At 40.4% G+C, this 17,155-nt stretch overlaps 1 protein-coding gene across 3 annotated transcripts in view; it reads right to left on the bottom strand.

Annotated features, from left to right (window-relative positions):
• Positions 1 to 17,155, bottom strand: part of TXK (TXK tyrosine kinase) — a 66,732-nt gene that overhangs the window by 44,338 nt on the left and 5,239 nt on the right. The window contains exons 1-5 of one of the 3 annotated variants that reach the window (XM_070615016.1): positions 16,930 to 17,121; positions 6,223 to 6,277; positions 5,077 to 5,179; positions 3,941 to 4,146; positions 1,390 to 1,455 (exon numbers count right to left, since the gene is read on the bottom strand). In XM_070615016.1, the coding sequence (XP_070471117.1) occupies positions 1,390 to 1,455; positions 3,941 to 4,146; positions 5,077 to 5,179; positions 6,223 to 6,277; positions 16,930 to 16,975 (476 nt within the window). In that variant the 5' untranslated portion in view covers positions 16,976 to 17,121. Of the gene's footprint in view, positions 1 to 1,389; positions 1,456 to 3,940; positions 4,147 to 5,076; positions 5,180 to 6,222; positions 6,431 to 16,929; positions 17,122 to 17,155 lie in introns of those variants that run through there. The other 2 variants (XM_070615015.1, XM_070615018.1) reach the window with 2 other exon arrangements.

Raw genomic sequence — 17,155 nt, 5'->3', positions numbered from 1 at the left:
TAAAATTTAAAAACTAGCCACCAGACACTGTGTTAAATTCCTTTCCATATATCTGCTTTAATCTCTTGGAAAATACGATGTGGGAAATAAAGTCTTATTTTTCTAATTTTTCTAGCAGGAGATTTCCAAACCAAACTTCCTCTGACTTGGCCTTCAGAGAGATGTTTGTTTTGGGTGGCTTCAGCTGGGGATAGTGGTGGGCTACCCATGAGGCATGCTTGAGTCACTGTAGACAGTTGTGGATCTGTTTTCTAAGGAAGGAAGGTTCAGCCACCTCGGGACTTTGTTTTACTGAGGGAAGATTGGAATTTCGGGGCAGAGCTAAATTACCTGGGTCAAGACAAGCTGAGAGAAGGGGGAGAGAAGTGAGAAGAGACCCTGTGATGAAGCTGAGGAGAGTGACTTTAGAGAGAGAACAGAAATAGCTAATAGAGAAGTCTGGTAAAGTTCCATAGGTGTCATGAATCCTGTGGCCATCTCCTTCTCCCCTCCAATAAAGTCTGCATTATTCACCAATGCTTTTAGAATGGGAATTGTTTTAGGGGAGGGGTATGCCGAGTCTGGCCTCCAGGTGGGCTTAAATTAGTAGCAAGGCCGACCAAGGTGGGTGCTTTCATTCAATTTATATCTGCTTCCTGGTTCTCAGAGAAGCACTTGTCTTATTGCCTCAACTCTCATCACCTACCGCCACCTGCTGGAAGCCTATGCAAATTGCAAAACCAGGATCTAAGTAGGGGGAGGGCACTGAAGAGCTAAATAGCAAACCCAAATTTACAAAACACTAGGGCCACTCCCAGCTCTGCCACTATCTGTAAATTAATCCCTCGCCCTTAGTTTCTGATCTGCAGAACGTGGGGCTAAGAAAGCAATTGCTGAGATCTCCTCCATCTTCCAAATCTCTAATTGTAACAAGAATAGATTTCTAAGCAGAACTCTAGTGAACATGGCAAAAGTTCTTCCAAACTACAGCATTAGCCAACTTCTCATCTTCAGCTAGTTCTAAAACATTTCAAACCATGAGCCAAAATATAACAATGTGTCTATATTAAGTCCAATTTAGCACTCGTTGAAAGATTAACATCATATTTTTAAAAATTACTTTTCCGTTGAGAACATATAGTAAAACAAGTGCCAGATGAGTGTTCGGTTTCATGCTGTCGCTGTTAAGACAAAAGAAGTGGCCATACAAAACCAAACAAAAATAAGTTTAAGAAAAGGAAGTTTCTGAATCAATCATTATAAAGATCAAAGATCTCCTAAGCTAAAGCTGTCAAGTGTATTACTTTCTTTTCCTTTTAGAGACCAAAAACGGTATCAATACGTACTATCTGCGCAACTGTACCTGATTTTCATAGATTAACCACAGGGAATATTTTGGAGAACACTTACTCATATATTTCTAAATTGGTTAATTTGTTTTCAGTCACGTAGTTGCTTGGGATTAAGCCTTCATTCCTACAACAAAAGACAAAGCAAAATCAAAATGTTTGGCATGTTTGTGACCTTATCGTGGCAACAATCTTTTTAAAACCTCAAGGATGTTGGGAAAAATCAAATTCATTTTACAAAATAAATTATTAAAAGAAGAAAAAAGTTTTTTCATTTTGATGTTCAACTAACATCTCTAAACGATGAATACGAAGATTCTGACTTTTAATGTGAGTTGTTTAAGATGTTTCATGACATCAAAATCTTTGCAAAGAGGAAAAAGGGCAACTTAAATAATCATTGGGATGTCATAGTGACTATATTAAAAACACAGTAATTGCAAAGATAGCAACTTAATTCTTTTTAATTGCTGCAGAGTAGTCCATAGAACATTCTAGTTTACCCACGCCCCTATTGCAGCAACGCTGTAAAGAAATACTTGAACACGACTTCTTGTGCACAAGTAAGAGTATTTCTCTAAGACAGATACTAAGTAGGGAAATTGCTAGGTCGCCAAATATGTGCATCTTTCAGTAGATACAGCAAATTGCCATTGAAGGAAAATATACCAATTTACACACCCCTCAGTAGGGTAGGAGTTTTTCTTTTCCTCTACATTCACTAACAAAATTTGAAATTATGAAAAGATCTCTAAGACACATTATTGAGAAATACAAGCAAGTTGCAGAGCAATGCATAAAGTGTGGTAAGACTTAGGTAAATTAAATCTGCAAACAATACCATATATTTCAATATGTGTATGAAAGGTGCTTTGAAAATGATCTGGAATAGTACTCACTAAATGAATAATGATGCTTGCTTTTGGGAAAGACTGAGTTTGGAGGTGTGGCAAAGCAGAATTTTAGCATTATCATGTTTGCATATTATAAACAAGTATATTAACTTATTAATTCTGAAGTTAAAAATTAATTGGATTTTTTTTTAAGTTTGAGTCATGCCAATAGGCCACCTGCAGGAGTGGCTAATTACAGAGCCCCAAACCTAGTAACATCTCTTTTCCCACTGAAAAGTCTCCATTACATGATGAGTCTAAACAAGGACAGGTAGGAGAGCCAAATCATCAGGAAAATATAAAGAAAGAAGTATGTAATTTAGATACTTCTAATACTTAGATACTTATAATCTCCAAATCTTGACAAAGCTCAGAAATGCCAGCATTCTCTCCCAGGGAGCCAGATACTCCTTACAGCTTTCTCTACCCAGGACTCCAGTCAGGTATTAACGATCTATTGGCAACTGACGCCATGAAGTCTGTTTGCATCCCTTTTCTCTTTCCAATTTAATTCAGCAACTATTACAATGTTTACTTCCAAAACTAGTCCTTGTAGAAATACGAAAATGAGTAAGATACTATTTCTGTTCCTACCTTAGAGCTTAACTGGAAAAAAAAGTCAAAGTCCCAAAGAAAGTATAAATCAGAGTAAGAACCTATCTGGTAGGAATTATTATTCCCATTTTACAAATAAACAAATACTCGTTAAAAATAGAACTATCATATGATCCAGCAATTCTACTTCTGGGTATTTTTCCAAAGAAAACAAAAAAGATATATGCACCCCATGTTCATTGCAGCACTGTTTACAATAGCCAAGATATGGAAATAAGCTAAGTGTCCATTTATGGATGAAAGGATAAAGAAAATGTGGTATATATATATATATACAATGGAATATTATTCACTTATTAAAAAAGAAAATGAAATCTTGCCATTTTCAACAACATGGATGAAACTTGAGGGCATTATGCCAAGAGAAATAAGTCAGAGAAAGACAAATACACTTACATCTCACTTATATGTGAAACCTAAAAAATAAATATATCAAGTTAAACAAAAGAACAAGCTAACAGATACAGAGAATAGATTAGTGGTTGCCAGAGATGGGGTGGGGAGGAGGAATGGGTGAAAGGGCTCAAAAGACATAAACTTCCAGTTACAAAACAAATAAGTCATGGAGATGCAATGTACAGTGTAGGCACTATAGTTAATAATACTGTATTGCATATTTGAAAGTTGCTACGAGAGTAAACCTTAAAGTTCTCTCACAAAAAAAAGTTCTCATCACAAGTAACTATTTACGGTAATGAATGTTAACTACACACATTGTGGTGGTCATTTTGTAATATATACAAACACCGAATCATTATGTTGTACACCTGAAGCTAATATATTATATGTCAATTATATCTCAATTAAAAAAAAGAAAGAAATGAAAACTCAGAATTGGTAGGTGACTTGCCCAACGACACACAGTAAGTGGCAGCTTCGGGATGTGAAGTCACGTGCATCTAATTATGAGAGTCTATCTGAAATCACAGTGTTATGATGCTCTTTCATACGGATGAGGAGGTGTGGAGACAGGTGCTATTTCACGCAGAAGGGAGAGTTATAAACCTGGAGAAAATGAGCCACTAAGCAGTCTTCCTTATGCTTCAGACATCTTTAGAGGATAAAAGAGAAGGAAATTGATAAGGACCGGGCCACCAGTCTTACCCCAAACGGTCTCTTGCCTTCCACCAGTGAGGATTGTACTTCTCCAATATCAGGTATTCCTCTGCTCTCTTTAATGCTAAATCACAGGGCTCTCTGGGCAGAAAATCATACAGAGCTTTCACTTGGATCTTCTCTTCAGCAACCTCAGAGAGTGGGAGGGGAGGCAGCGGCTTGCGTTTTGACGGTTGCACGCGGCCCCTGTCGGACTGTGAAAACCAAGGAGTGAGCTGCTGTGCTATTGTTTCAGTAATCTGCACTAACAAAGAATAGGGATATAGCATATTTGCCCGCTGCCTCGCTTCTCCCGTCTAGCTGCACCAAAGCAGAAGCTAGGATGGGATAAACGTGGCAAACCACTAATTATAAAACAACTTTCAGATCCAGCAACATGCTCACCATTTTGTAAATTTTCAAGACCACAAATTCTCTTGCCAGTAACACATTGGATTTTTTTCACATCGCAATTCATTTTTTTTTAAATTTTTTTTTCCTTTTTCTCCCCAAAGCACCCCTGGTACACAGTTGTATATTTTCAGTTGTGGGTCCTTCTAGTTGTGGCATGTGGGATGCCGCCTCAGCATAGCTTGATGAGCGGTGCCATGTCCGCGCCCAGGATAGGAACCAGCGAAACCCTGGGCCGCCAAAGCAGAGCGCGAGAACTTAACCACTCGGCCACGGGGCCGGCCCCACACATCACAATTCTTAAAATTTGATTTCCTCCCCAACAGATTCACTTTAAGGATTTTTCTCTCTTGGAAAAAGAAAACCAGCCCTTCCCTTTCATGTGCTGTTAGCTTGTGCTTGGGTTTACCACACTTCCTAAGAACACTGTTTCTCACAACACAGCACTGAAAATTAATCCTGGCCTCAAAATGGCAGTAGCCAGAATAAATTTTTTTCCTATTCACTGTCCAGTTTCCAATTCTGCCAAAACATAGCAGAGCAGACTATTTTAACTGGTCTTTTTTTCTTTCCCTTTCTTCTAGAACATTCATTCACTATATGTTTATTGGGCACTTATGTGCAAGCACGATTCGAGGTTCTGGGCATGGCAGCAAACAGGACCTCATGGAGCATAGAACCTAAAAAGGCAAGCTTCTTCCACCCTCCTCCCCATCAAAATGATTGATACTCACTTGCTTCTTACTTGACAATTCGCTGAACCACGGCCTGCGACGCTGAGGACATTTTTCTGAAAGTTCTTCATCTTTACTTAGGCTTATTTGTGTTCTCACTTGCCTGACATTGAAAAACAATCATGTTATGAATGATTATTTGTATTCAGGTTATTTATAAATCCACCAGATTATCACAAAACTAGTAGAAAAATCCAGGTCTCTGCAAGTGCTTTTTTATTTAGAAGGCTTTCTAACTCCATTTCTTTGGGCAAGTTACTACCTCTCGGAACTTCATTTTTCTTATCTGGGAACTAGAGATGCTGGAACATATGGAGTTGTTATGAAATAAAATTGAGAAGACATATGTCACATGCCCAGTGTAGAGTCTGGTCCATATTAAGTGCATGAAATTATAATCAAGGTAATGAAAAACTCACTCTGTTCAGGCACAGTGTTTATCATTTCACACGCGTTACCTCATTTGCTGGTATCCATTGTTGTAAGTAGACATGGTATAGTATTAAGAACATGAGTTTGAATCCCATCTCTACCATTTCATGATGTGGCCTTGCATAAACAATGGAACCTCGCTAAGCCTCAATTTCCTCATCTGTAAAATGGGGATTATGAAAAACCAGAAGTGGCTTTGAGAGTTACTTGAGCTAATTAATGCAAACCTCTTAGCACAGTCTGACACATAGGACACTCCCATTAAATGTCAGCTCTTACAATCGTCATGGTGTCTTGGATTTTATTCTTATACAACTATTTGCTGGGCACCGAAGTGTAAGACACACTGATAGTTTTGGGGAAATATTCAAATAAATAAGACAGAATTCTTGCCCCTAAAGGATAAAAATTACAGAGTGAAACACAGACATACAAACAGCATATGTGAAATAAATATTAAAAAGAGAATCAAGCCGCATGCTGTAGGAACACAATGGAAGGAGCAATTAAAGCCAAGAAGATCCAGGAAGGCTCACAGAAGACCTGATATTTGACCTAGGCCTTTAAATGAATGGGCATTCAACAGGGAGACCATGGGAGAAGGGTTTCCCAGGCAAAGAGAACAGCAGATACAAAGAGACATGGAGACTCAATAGACAATAAAGAAATGGAATGAGTCAATTTCCGAGAAGTTACCCTCAGAAGTAGACTTACCGCTTCTGCACGGAACAGCAACAGCAGCAACAGAAAATTGACTGGATGGTATTATCTGAAAAGCAGATCATTCTCAACCATTAGAAAGCCATGAGACCATGATAGTGGATAGATGAGGCTGATGGTGCTATTCCAAAGGAGGAAATCCTCAAAGACAGGGGTGATGAGAATTATTATAAAGCATACGCAAAATCTTGACCATGCCCTCCTTCACTAGTGGAAGATAAAGAATGTCAGTAAAGCAAAAATAAGTTACTGGCACCCTGGCCAATGTGGTTTCCCTTCTCAGGCTCTTCTCCCCGGCTCTGGGTTACGCATTTCCTCCGTCTGCGATGATAAATGACCATTGTAGTCTACTCTATCTCGGGCAGGGCTAATGTCAGCTAACAAAATGTGCAAAAGAACATGATTCCAAAAAGAATGTTCTCCTAGGAAGTCTGTCAGCAGGGATTTTGAATTAGGTCCATCACATTTCTTTAAAAAACATATTTTTAATATATATATGTATATATTTATATAAAATTACATGTTATATTTAATATAATATATTGTATAGCAATATGATTTAATATATTTAGATATAAAATATTTTTCTATATTTATTTTATATGTAAATATATATATAATTTTTTGGTTCTCAATTTTTCTATGGATTAAGTCCAAATATAAGCTGCATGTTTAAAGAAAGAACTAGCTAGCTAGTAAATCTAGGTCATGCTTACCCTTTCATTGTCAAGCTTAATCTTTATTTGATTTAAGTTAGATAATTTGCCTTTTTTAAGACCATAAATAAATTTCAAACTTATCAGAAGGGTGTTTTGTGTTCATATAATTTGCATTTCACAGTCAGCTCTTTCTCATACTGACACCTGAAGATGGAGCAGTATTAAGGAAGCAAAGTACATTAGAGATGAGCATTCACTTTGAGGTTAGACAGACCTGAGTTTGAACGCTAGCTGTGGGACTGACTATATCTTGGATAAGTGCCTTTACTTCTCCAAGTCTTTGTTTTCTTATCTGTAAAATGAGATAATCATACCTACCCCCTTTGAAAAGCCTTATAGGGCAGAGGTTAGCCTCTAACTTTGTCACTTTGGGCAAGTTACTTAACTATTCTCTGCTTCAGTTTCCTCATCAGTAAAATGGGAATAATAGGATACTTAGCATGTAAGGTTATTGTGAGGATTAATTGAGTTGATTTATGTAAAGCACCTAGAACAACGTCAGGTAAACAGTAAGAGAGTAATCAAGAAGACATTATTATTATAGCATTGTTGAGCAGATTAAATTAGATACTATCTCTAAAGTCCTTGGAACATAGAAGAGGGGTGCAAACAGAAGACACTCAGTAAAGTCCAGCCCTCAGCATCCATTCCATGTCCCCAGAACGGGAGACACAACAGAATCCCATCAGCTACCATATTATCACAAGGTGATGTCAATTTGGTCATACTTCCCCCTGAAACCTAGTATATTAACCACAAGCAAGAATCTTTAAGTAAGGTAGAGAAAGAAATGAGGAGAAAAGAAGAGTAACATAAAATATGGGTGCTACAATGCCCACCTCTGTAGCTGTCCTGAGTCCTAAGTTGATGATCATAGATACTCTCTGTCACCATCCATTCCATGTTCCCCCCTGCCTCTGCCAACACTTTGGCTGAAGGAGGTGCCTTATCTGGTGGAATAACCCAAATGTTCATTCCTGTGGGATTTCGGTCTTTAGTAGGTCTTGTCTTTTAGGGTTACTACAGTTTTCCACTGACCAAGACTATCAAGAATATTAAGAAATAAAGCTAGCAAATTTCCTGAGTTTCAAACTCCTTTTTGTCCTCATTGTGAAGCACCAATCTACTTCCTTCCTGGTGATCAGGACACTCACTTCAGCCACATTGACCCCCTTCTGTGCCTATCAATTCAGTGATAGAAAGAATCCCAAAATGTATAGAAGGCAGTCTCAACTTCCAATATTCCTTAAGAAAAGAATTCTTCTTTGGGGCACTAGAATCTCAAAACCCATCAAACCCAAGGTCACAGGGAAAGAGAACAACAATATTCCAGTGGGTTGTTAGGTGAAATGGCCAGAGAGGCCACTCCAGTCTTCACTCCTCAGTTCCCAGACTCATGCCTCCTGGCTATGGGGAAACAACACCATATTTGATGCTGATTTAAGACATTTATTCCATTCTATAGAACACCATTCCAATTTTGCAAGATATTGTCTCCCAGATATCACAGTAGTTGAATCTTCAGCAGGCCATTCATCTGTTCTATCAAGCCAGATGCCTCTGAGTTATGGGACACGTGGTAAGAGTATTCAGAGAACCAGTGAGCAAACATCAGTGAAACTAAGAAAAGGCTACCTGACTCCAAAGAATGGATCATCTTATAGATCTCAGTTCTATCTTCCCATTCAGTCCCTTTCCAAGAGTTTCAACCACATTTTTTTCCTTGCCACAAATCTCCCAATTCTGTTCTTTCAATGTTCCCAACTAGCAGGCCAATTTTTTTTTCCATTGCCCATGAGTCCATGTAGATCAATGGCTCAGACTATCTCTCCCTAAGGAAGTGAATAACTGGCGTACTGCTTAAAGTTCTGGAAGGATTTTATTTTAATAGAGATTTCGAGACAAGGACTAACATGATCTGACCTAGGTTTTAAATTAATCACTCTGGCTGTTGTGCTGAGAATAAACCATAGGGAGTTAAGGGTAGAAGCAAGAAGTCAGGAGGCTGTTGGTATAATCCAGATGAGATGATGGTGGCTTAGACCAGGGCACTAGCAGAAGGGTGGGGGAAAAGCAATAAGATTCAGTGTGTGTGTGTGTGTATTTAAGTTGTGGTGAAATACACATAACATAAAATTTACCATTTTAACCACTTGTAAATGAACAGTCCCGGGGCATTAAGTACATTCACATCTTGTACAACCATCACTACTATCCATCTTCAGAACTTTCTCATATCCCAAACTGAAACACTTGGATGTATTTTTAAGGCAGAGTCAGCATGCTTTCCTGACAGATTGGACTGAGGTGTGAGAGAGAGGAGTCGAAGATGACTCCTGGATTATTGACCTGAGCAACTGGAAACATGGAATTGCTACTGACTAGATGGAGAAGGATGGGTAGAGCAAGACTGAGTAGGAAGGAAGAGAAGGAGTTCAGATTTCTTCATTTTAATTTGAGGTGTCCTCCAGATATCCAAGTGGAGAATTCAAGAATGCATTTGAGTATGCAAGTCTGAAATTCATTAGAACTGGGCTAAAGGTGTACATTTGGGTGTCATCAGCAGATAGATGGTTTTTAAGACACAGGAAGGAATGAGATAATCAAGGGAATGGATGAGACAGAGAAAAGAAGAGAAGAGATCAAAAGCTTTGGGGCAGTCTTACGTTAGACCCAGTCGAACAGGTTAGGGAGGTAGAGGAGAGAGCAGAAAAGATGACTGAGAGGAAGGAACACCAGGAGCATGTGGTGTCGAATGCTACTGAGAGGTCAAGTAAGAGGAGGATTTGGAATTGACTATTGGATATAGTGGTGCGTAAATCACTGGTGCCCCAACAAGAGCAGTTTTGGGGAAGTGGTAGGGACAAAAGCTTGATGGAATGAGTTAAGAGAAAATGGAAGGAGAAGAATTGGAGGCAGCAGGTAAAGACTACTCACTTCTAGATTTTACTTTAAATGGGGAACAAAGCTGATGGAGGAAATAAGATCAAGAGTAGTTTGTTTTGTTTTGTTTTTGATGGGTGAAGTAACAGCATATCTAAGTGCAGATGAAAATGATCCAGTAGAGAGGGAAAAAAAGGTGATGTAGGAGAGGGAGGAAGTGTTGCAAGAATTTTGAATTTGAAAACCTCTCCGTGGGGCTTTGGCACAGCATTTTGCCACAATCTGCACCATACTCTGCCCCGCTTCAGTAGTTTATGTAACCTACATTTGACTTTGCATCCCCTGGCCTGGATAGATACAGATCTATATGGGGCTCTAAAACAACACTGGAATAAATTGGTAAGCATGCAAATTAGGCCCACTCCTGCCAAAGTAGGCAGAGCCCTCAGTGCTAATGCACCCTCTTTCTGAGGAAGGTTTTTGGCAATTTGCTCACGTAGACACCACCAGATGAAAATTGACAGTCAGAAGCAGCTGAAATCCAAAAACCTAATAATACGTAATGTAGTGTAGATTTTTGGGACTCATAATTTATTTTATTTAAGTCTCAAGAAATCAACCTTGAGATGGTCCTTAGAAAATGTATGGTTTCTGGGTGCAGGCAAAGGAAGAGAGAAAATTATTAAATCAGGGGTGAGTGGTGAAACACCTGTGGGAGCAAAGATGAGTCCTTGCCTGCGGTGGGACTAGAACTATCTCCACGGTAGAAATAAGAAGTTTACCCTGGATCACCAATGCGTCGGTAGCCCGAAGATTGAGCAATGGTAATGTCCCAAATCAGAGAAAGGCAAGTAAATAGTGCAGGAATCTAGGTTCAGAAGGTCAACTTCTGTGAAAGGAAAGGGAACTAATATATATTGATTACTATGCCAGATAACTCTACTCCTCTCCACCCTATTCTGTTCTAGAAGGATGACCTGTAGGGATTAAATGTGATAGCCAGCCTCTAAGACGGTTTAGTGAGCCCAGCCTCTTGGTATTCATTCTTCTCTACCTTGTAGTCTGACCTGGAAAAGTAATCTGTATGGTTTGGTTCAACATGCTTCCAAACATCTGGCTTCTGGCTGGATTATACCCTTGGGGACCCTGGAAGTTGTGGAGAGGTTGCCTTGAGTGAGCATGTCCCTCAAAAGCAGATCATATCTCCCATCCAAGTAGTCTCTGCTCCACTCGACTCTCTCCCTTTCCTGGTCCTTGTGGACCTAGGGATGGTGACAGTTCCACTACTACTGGACTCAGGTTCCTGCACATCCTATGTGGTTCCCATACCCCATCTACACCTTTGTAATTCGTCCCTTTGTAAATAAAACTTGAAAAAAATTATTCTAATTTAAGTATGTTGTGTTTCCTGTTGGAACCCTGAGTGATACAGAAATTCGTATCAGAAATGGCTCTAGGAAACAGAGTCAAAATTAGATCTAGAATTTGTTTAGTCATATATTTAAGGGTCCATGGATAGCTTCATTGCTGGGAGAAATAACAATTATTACTTGAATTATCATTGATGGGAGCCTGGGATGAAGTGCAAAGGGAGGGCAAGATGCTGGCTGTATGGAGCTTCTGGAAAGTCCCAATATGAGAATCACAGCCTAAAGCCCCAGGAGTTTGGAGTATTGCCTTGACTCTGTGCTGATAACTATTTTCCATTTGAAAAGTAGGTCCTGGCTTGCTTTTGGTGAAGACTGAATGCTAGACCATGGATCACGAAATATTTATGTGATCCAAACTGCCTATCATGAGCTGAGCTATCTGATTCACTGAACCACAAAATTGGGAATGCATAGCAGTAATCCCTCATAATACGGTAGTGGTATATACGAAAGTGAGCCCCAGTAGATCCAGAAGGCTCAAGAAAACTTCATGAACAGATGACTCATATTCACGTAGTACCTATTCTTTCTGCTTCTCCTTCAACTTACACCAGAGGCCTTAAGGGGAGTTCCTCATCAGCTAATGGAGGAGGAAAGAGCTCAGGCTTGATTTACAGATAGATCTGAAACTTGAGCCCACACCAATGGGAAATAAACAGCCATTGTGCTACAGTCCCTTTCAGAGGTGGCCAGAAAGATAGTGTTAAATGGTTCCCCATTTCACTGAGAACTATAGCCAAATTTCTCACAATAGCCTATAAAAACCCCCCAGGATCTGGTCTCCTGTCGCCTCCCATCTTCTCTCCAATGCTTTTGCTCATTTCACCACAGCCACACTGCTCTCATGGCTGCTCCTGGAGCACACCAGGCCTGTTCTCACCATAGCTTCTTTGCTTTCGCTTTGCCTAGACAACTCTTCCCCCAGGTATCAACCTTCTTAACTCTCTCCACTCCTTCAAGTCTGCTGAAATCGCACCTTCTCAATGAAGAGCACCCCAATCGATTATCTTTGCCACCTGCGTCCCCTAATTTTTAGATTCCCTACTTTGCTCTACTTTTCTTTTCTTTTCTTCTTAATGGCATTTATCACCTTCTAGCATACTATGCAATTTATTTGTTTATCTTTTTTTTTTACTGTCTGTCTCCCTACTAGAATGTTAACAGGGATCTTTCTCTATTTTGTTCAGTTATTTCCCAAGAGGCTAGAACAGTTTTTGACACATAATACTTATTCAAACATTTGTTGAGTGAATGAATATATGAATCAATTGGTTTGAAGCAGCCTCAAATTATAACCATTTCAGAACACCCACCTGTCTTGACCCAGTCCTTACGGGAAATAAAAATTGTATTTGGGGACAGAATAAGCAGGTACAATAGGAAGCAGTGAACAATAAGAGTGGGGATGTAGGATTAGATCATGAAAGTCCTTGAATTAAGGGAAAACAGTACTTTGAGTGCTTATGTAGTAGGAAAATTACTATCAGATACTGAAGAAGAAGAACAATTTGGCCACAGGCCAAAACAGAGTAAACTCTGTACTCAGCCTAGAAACCTCTGTAAGTTGGCCCAGCAAGGTGAGCGATGACCATCTACGACCTCATGTTTTAATATAAACTAAAACCATTTAATACCATCAAGGCCAAGATACGTCTAATGGTCACATCACTCCTTGAACAGTCACTGGCATGTTATATTATTCTCTACATTTTTCCATATGCTTGAAATATTTCAAAACTAAAATTTGTAGATGAAAACATGAAATCCCCCAGAAAATCAGGTAGGCCTGTGGTTGGATAGTTAAGTGACTATTCTAGGATTGATAACTTTTTACACATATGTGATTTTTAGTGATAGATGCAAAAGGCTTTTATTTTTAACTCAGCCACTGTCTTATCTTTTATTCAACCAGAATTATCATCTTCCTTGCTAGCCCCAATAAGAAAACTATTCTATCAGTTCCCCTTTCCAATTTTCCCATGTCTGGGTATGAGTCCACCAAAGAAACCTTGGATTCTTCCTGAACTCCATCCTTTATATCCAATCTGCCATTAATCTGTTCAAATGGTTTGGTTTTTTACTTCTTATCTCCTCTGCTCCCAACCTAGTCCAAGCCCTCATCAGCCCACACCTGTATTTCTGCATTAATTCATTTAATCCTCACAATGACCCTATGAAGTAGGTGGCACTTTACAGCTGAGGAGTCTGAAACATACAGAGAATCCACCCTGCTGAGAGTCAAAGTGCTAGTGAGTGGACAGCCAGGGCTGGAAACCTGGCAGCTAACTCTAGAGACCCTGCTCTTAACCGTTGTGCAACCAGGGTTTATTCATGGACTGAATGAATTGGCCAAATGTCCTGCCTCTGAGTTCTCTCTCCTTCAATCCATTCTATCTATTCATTTCCCTAAAAGTCTGTCTCAACCAACTGCTCCACATCTTCAGCATCTAAAAAGACTCGACTACATATGATGTCAAAATTATATCTTGGGGGCCAGCTCCGTGGCCTAGTGGTTAAGTTCCACATGCTCCACTTCAGCAGCCCAGATTCAGTTCCCGAGTGCAGACCTACACCACTTGTTGGCAGCCATGTTTTGGTGGCGACCCACATGAAAACTAGAGGGAGATTGACACAGATGTTAGATCAGGGTGAATCTTCCTCAGCCAAAACAAAAAACAAAAAAAAATTATATTTTCCCAAGGCCTTTCATAATCTGGCCAACCTCCCTCCCCTCCCCCCCCAACTCTTAGTGTTCACCAGTTCCTTTTGCACTTGCTTCTTCCACTTGGTCTATCCTCACAGACACCTCACACACTTCTGCCTCTGGTCTGAAAAGGGCCTCTGTTGCAACCCACTCCCATCTAATCTTCTTTTGGGTTCCCAGAGCACATGTGAGCTGCCCTGCCCTGTGGTTCTTAATTCGGTACCACCTGAGATGGTCTTTTAAATTTTTGTGTGTAGGCTTCAGCATTCAGGGGGTTTCTCAGTTGCACCACTAGTGACATTTTAGATTGAACAATTCTTTGTTGTGAAGGGCTGTCTTGTATTGCAGCATGTTTAGCAGCATCCCTGGCCTCTATGCACTAGGTGCCAGCAGCCACACCCCCTCACCCTTCTAACACCCACCTTCCCCTCCCAGTTGTGAAACCAAAACGTTTTCAGGCATTGTCAGAAGTCCCCTGGGGGCAAAATCACCCCCTAGTTGAGAACCACTGAGCTAGATTGCAAACTTTTCATTTCCAGGGACTGCATCTTCTACTTTTTGTCTTGTCCGTAGTGTCCAGCATCAGTGCCTGGCACACAGCAAGAACTCAATAAGAAGCTGTTAAGGCCGCACCAGTATCACACCATCACATTACATCAGGGCTCTACTTTTCAGTAACTCCTTCTACCACAGCATCTCAGCTCGATGCTGGCCGCAGAGAAAGCTAGGTTGACCACGACCTTTTGACTAAGTGGAAGAGCAAAGCTGAAGAACGCTGAGCTTCCGGAGCTTCAGCTAGCACTTGTAGTGGGTCCTAAGTCTAAACCTTTTGTTCTAGATATATTAAAAAAAAAAACGCTTGTCCAAAATCAAGCATCAAACCACGAGATAACAAATGAGATGGCTAAAATCTCTCTCATTTTTTTCTGTATTAGGACAGCACATGAGTTGGGCAGGCTTTAGGGTCAGACTAACCAGAAGTCAAATCATGGCTCCACTTTCTTGTAGCAACAAGGAGGGGGATTCTGGGCAATTACATAGGAGCCTCATCTGGAAAATGTAGGAAATAAAAATCTATCTTCTAGGAAAGGCAGTTCCCCACTCCTACCAACACAGCCCTCGCCACACGCAGGCACTACACTACGATCTCACCATACTACACTAACTTACTCCCTACACATTGAAATAGGCCCTATCACTATCTCCATTTTACAGATACAGAAACTGAGTAACAGAGAGGATCGATAATTTGTCCAAAGCCACAGAACTAAAAAGTTGTTGAACCAGAATGCAAGCCCAGAGAGTTTGGCTCAGAGTCCATGAGCATAATAACAAGATTATTCTTCTGGATGAGAAGGTTAAATAAGATAGCAGAGGCGAAATGCCTAGAACACAGCAGTTATTCATTTAATTTCCAACCTTTTCCCTCACCCAGTTTCCTAGGAGTCATTCAGCAGTTATTGTTTGGGTACTCGCAGGCTATATTTACGGTAAACAGATAAAAGCAGATGTGGTTCTCCTTCCGAAGACAAAACAGGGGAAGAAGGCCAAGTAAGCCAAAGCTGATCTTCAGCCCCCAGCTCCTCTGTTTGAGCCCATTCTCTCTACCCCTGACTCAAAGGCAAATATTCCCTTCATTCAGGACTCTAATGGGCTCTCTGTCCACTATCAAAACAGCTTTCAGAAGAGGCTCTGAAAGTTATTCTTGGCAAGGTGTCAATGAAACAGTAAACAGAATAGTAAGCCTGTATTGCAGTGCTTCTTTTAAAGGCATTTTCATGTTTGTAAGCATGACACTTGTATTAGGGTGAACAGAGAGATTTATTTTTAAGGAACTGGCTCACACAATTGTGGGGACTGGCAAATCCAAACTTTGAGGGGGTGGGCTGGCAGGGTGGAGACTCAGGGAAGAGCTGCAGTTGGAGTCCAAAGGCACTCTATTAGCAGAATTCCTTCTTGCTCAGGGGAAGTCGGTCCTTGGTCTATGAAGACCTTCAACTGATCAGATAAGGCCCACCCACATATTGGAAAGTAATCTGTTTTAACTCAAAGTCCACCAAGTTAAACGTCAATCTTATCCTAAAAAACGCCTTCATAGAGGGGCTGGCCCCGTGGCTGTGTGGTTAAGTTCGCGCGCTCCACTGCAGGCAACCCAGTGTTTTGTTGGTTCAAATCCTGGGCACAGACATGGCATTGCTCATCAAACCACGCTGAGGCAGCGTCCCACATGCCACAACTAGAAGGACCCACAACGAAGAATATACAACTATGTACCGGGGGGATTTGGGGAGAAAAAGGAAAAAAATAAAATCTTTAAAAAAAGAAAAAAAAAAAAAACGCCTTCATAGAAACATCCAGATAATGTTTAATCAAATATCTGGGCATCAAGGCCCAGTCAAGTTGAACCGTAAAATTAACCACCATAGTATCTTAAATTTAAATACACAGAACTTTCTAAGAGAAATTGCTGGTATCAGTCAGCAGGCAGTGATGATATTTGGGGACTAGGAAATGGCCTTCCCCTGTTCACGGAACTCACAATACAAGACTACACACCAGTAGAGTGGATTTTGAACCCAACGACATTTCCTTCATTACCTTTGCTCTCTTCCGCAGCCTGGAATTTAGGAGAAAGCCTTTTCAAAAGTACACATTTTTCCTGATTCAATAGCAAAGATAATTGCCTCCAAAAAAAGTATACAGATCTATGCCACCACTGCTTTAATTACAGTCAGTTTTTGTTCTCTCTCCCCTGAAGGCGAAGAGCAGCTAGGAGCAGGAAAGCCAACTTCTGCCTTGTTTACGGTTCTACCCCTTCTGGCCAGCACAGTTGCTGCCTAATAAATCATTGTTAAGTGAGTGAAAGTAAATCGTGAAAGCTGAACAGCTCCCTGGTGTTCCTTTGTTTGGCATGACTTTCCAAGACACTAGGCATCATTAGTGGTAGACTGAAGAATGCACTTACTCCAAAGCAGGTAGCAATGATCATTAGATTCATGGTCACTTTCCATTCACAGCATCACACGTCTTCCAGGTGAGTGAATAAACGGAGAGCCACTTCCACAGGCATCCTGTCATTACAGAAAACATTCTTGGAATTGTTTTGCTGATTAATCTGCAGAGAGAAAGCTGTTCTGCACCTTCGGAAAATTCCCAGTTCAGGCAGAAACTCATATCAAGGGCCTTTGCCA

Source organism: Equus przewalskii, chromosome 3, assembly GCF_037783145.1.
Source record: "Equus przewalskii isolate Varuska chromosome 3, EquPr2, whole genome shotgun sequence".
Taxonomy (NCBI): Eukaryota; Metazoa; Chordata; class Mammalia; order Perissodactyla; family Equidae; genus Equus; species Equus przewalskii.
Note: the sequence above shows the minus strand (reverse complement) of the source record. Positions and strands in the feature narration are given on the sequence as shown.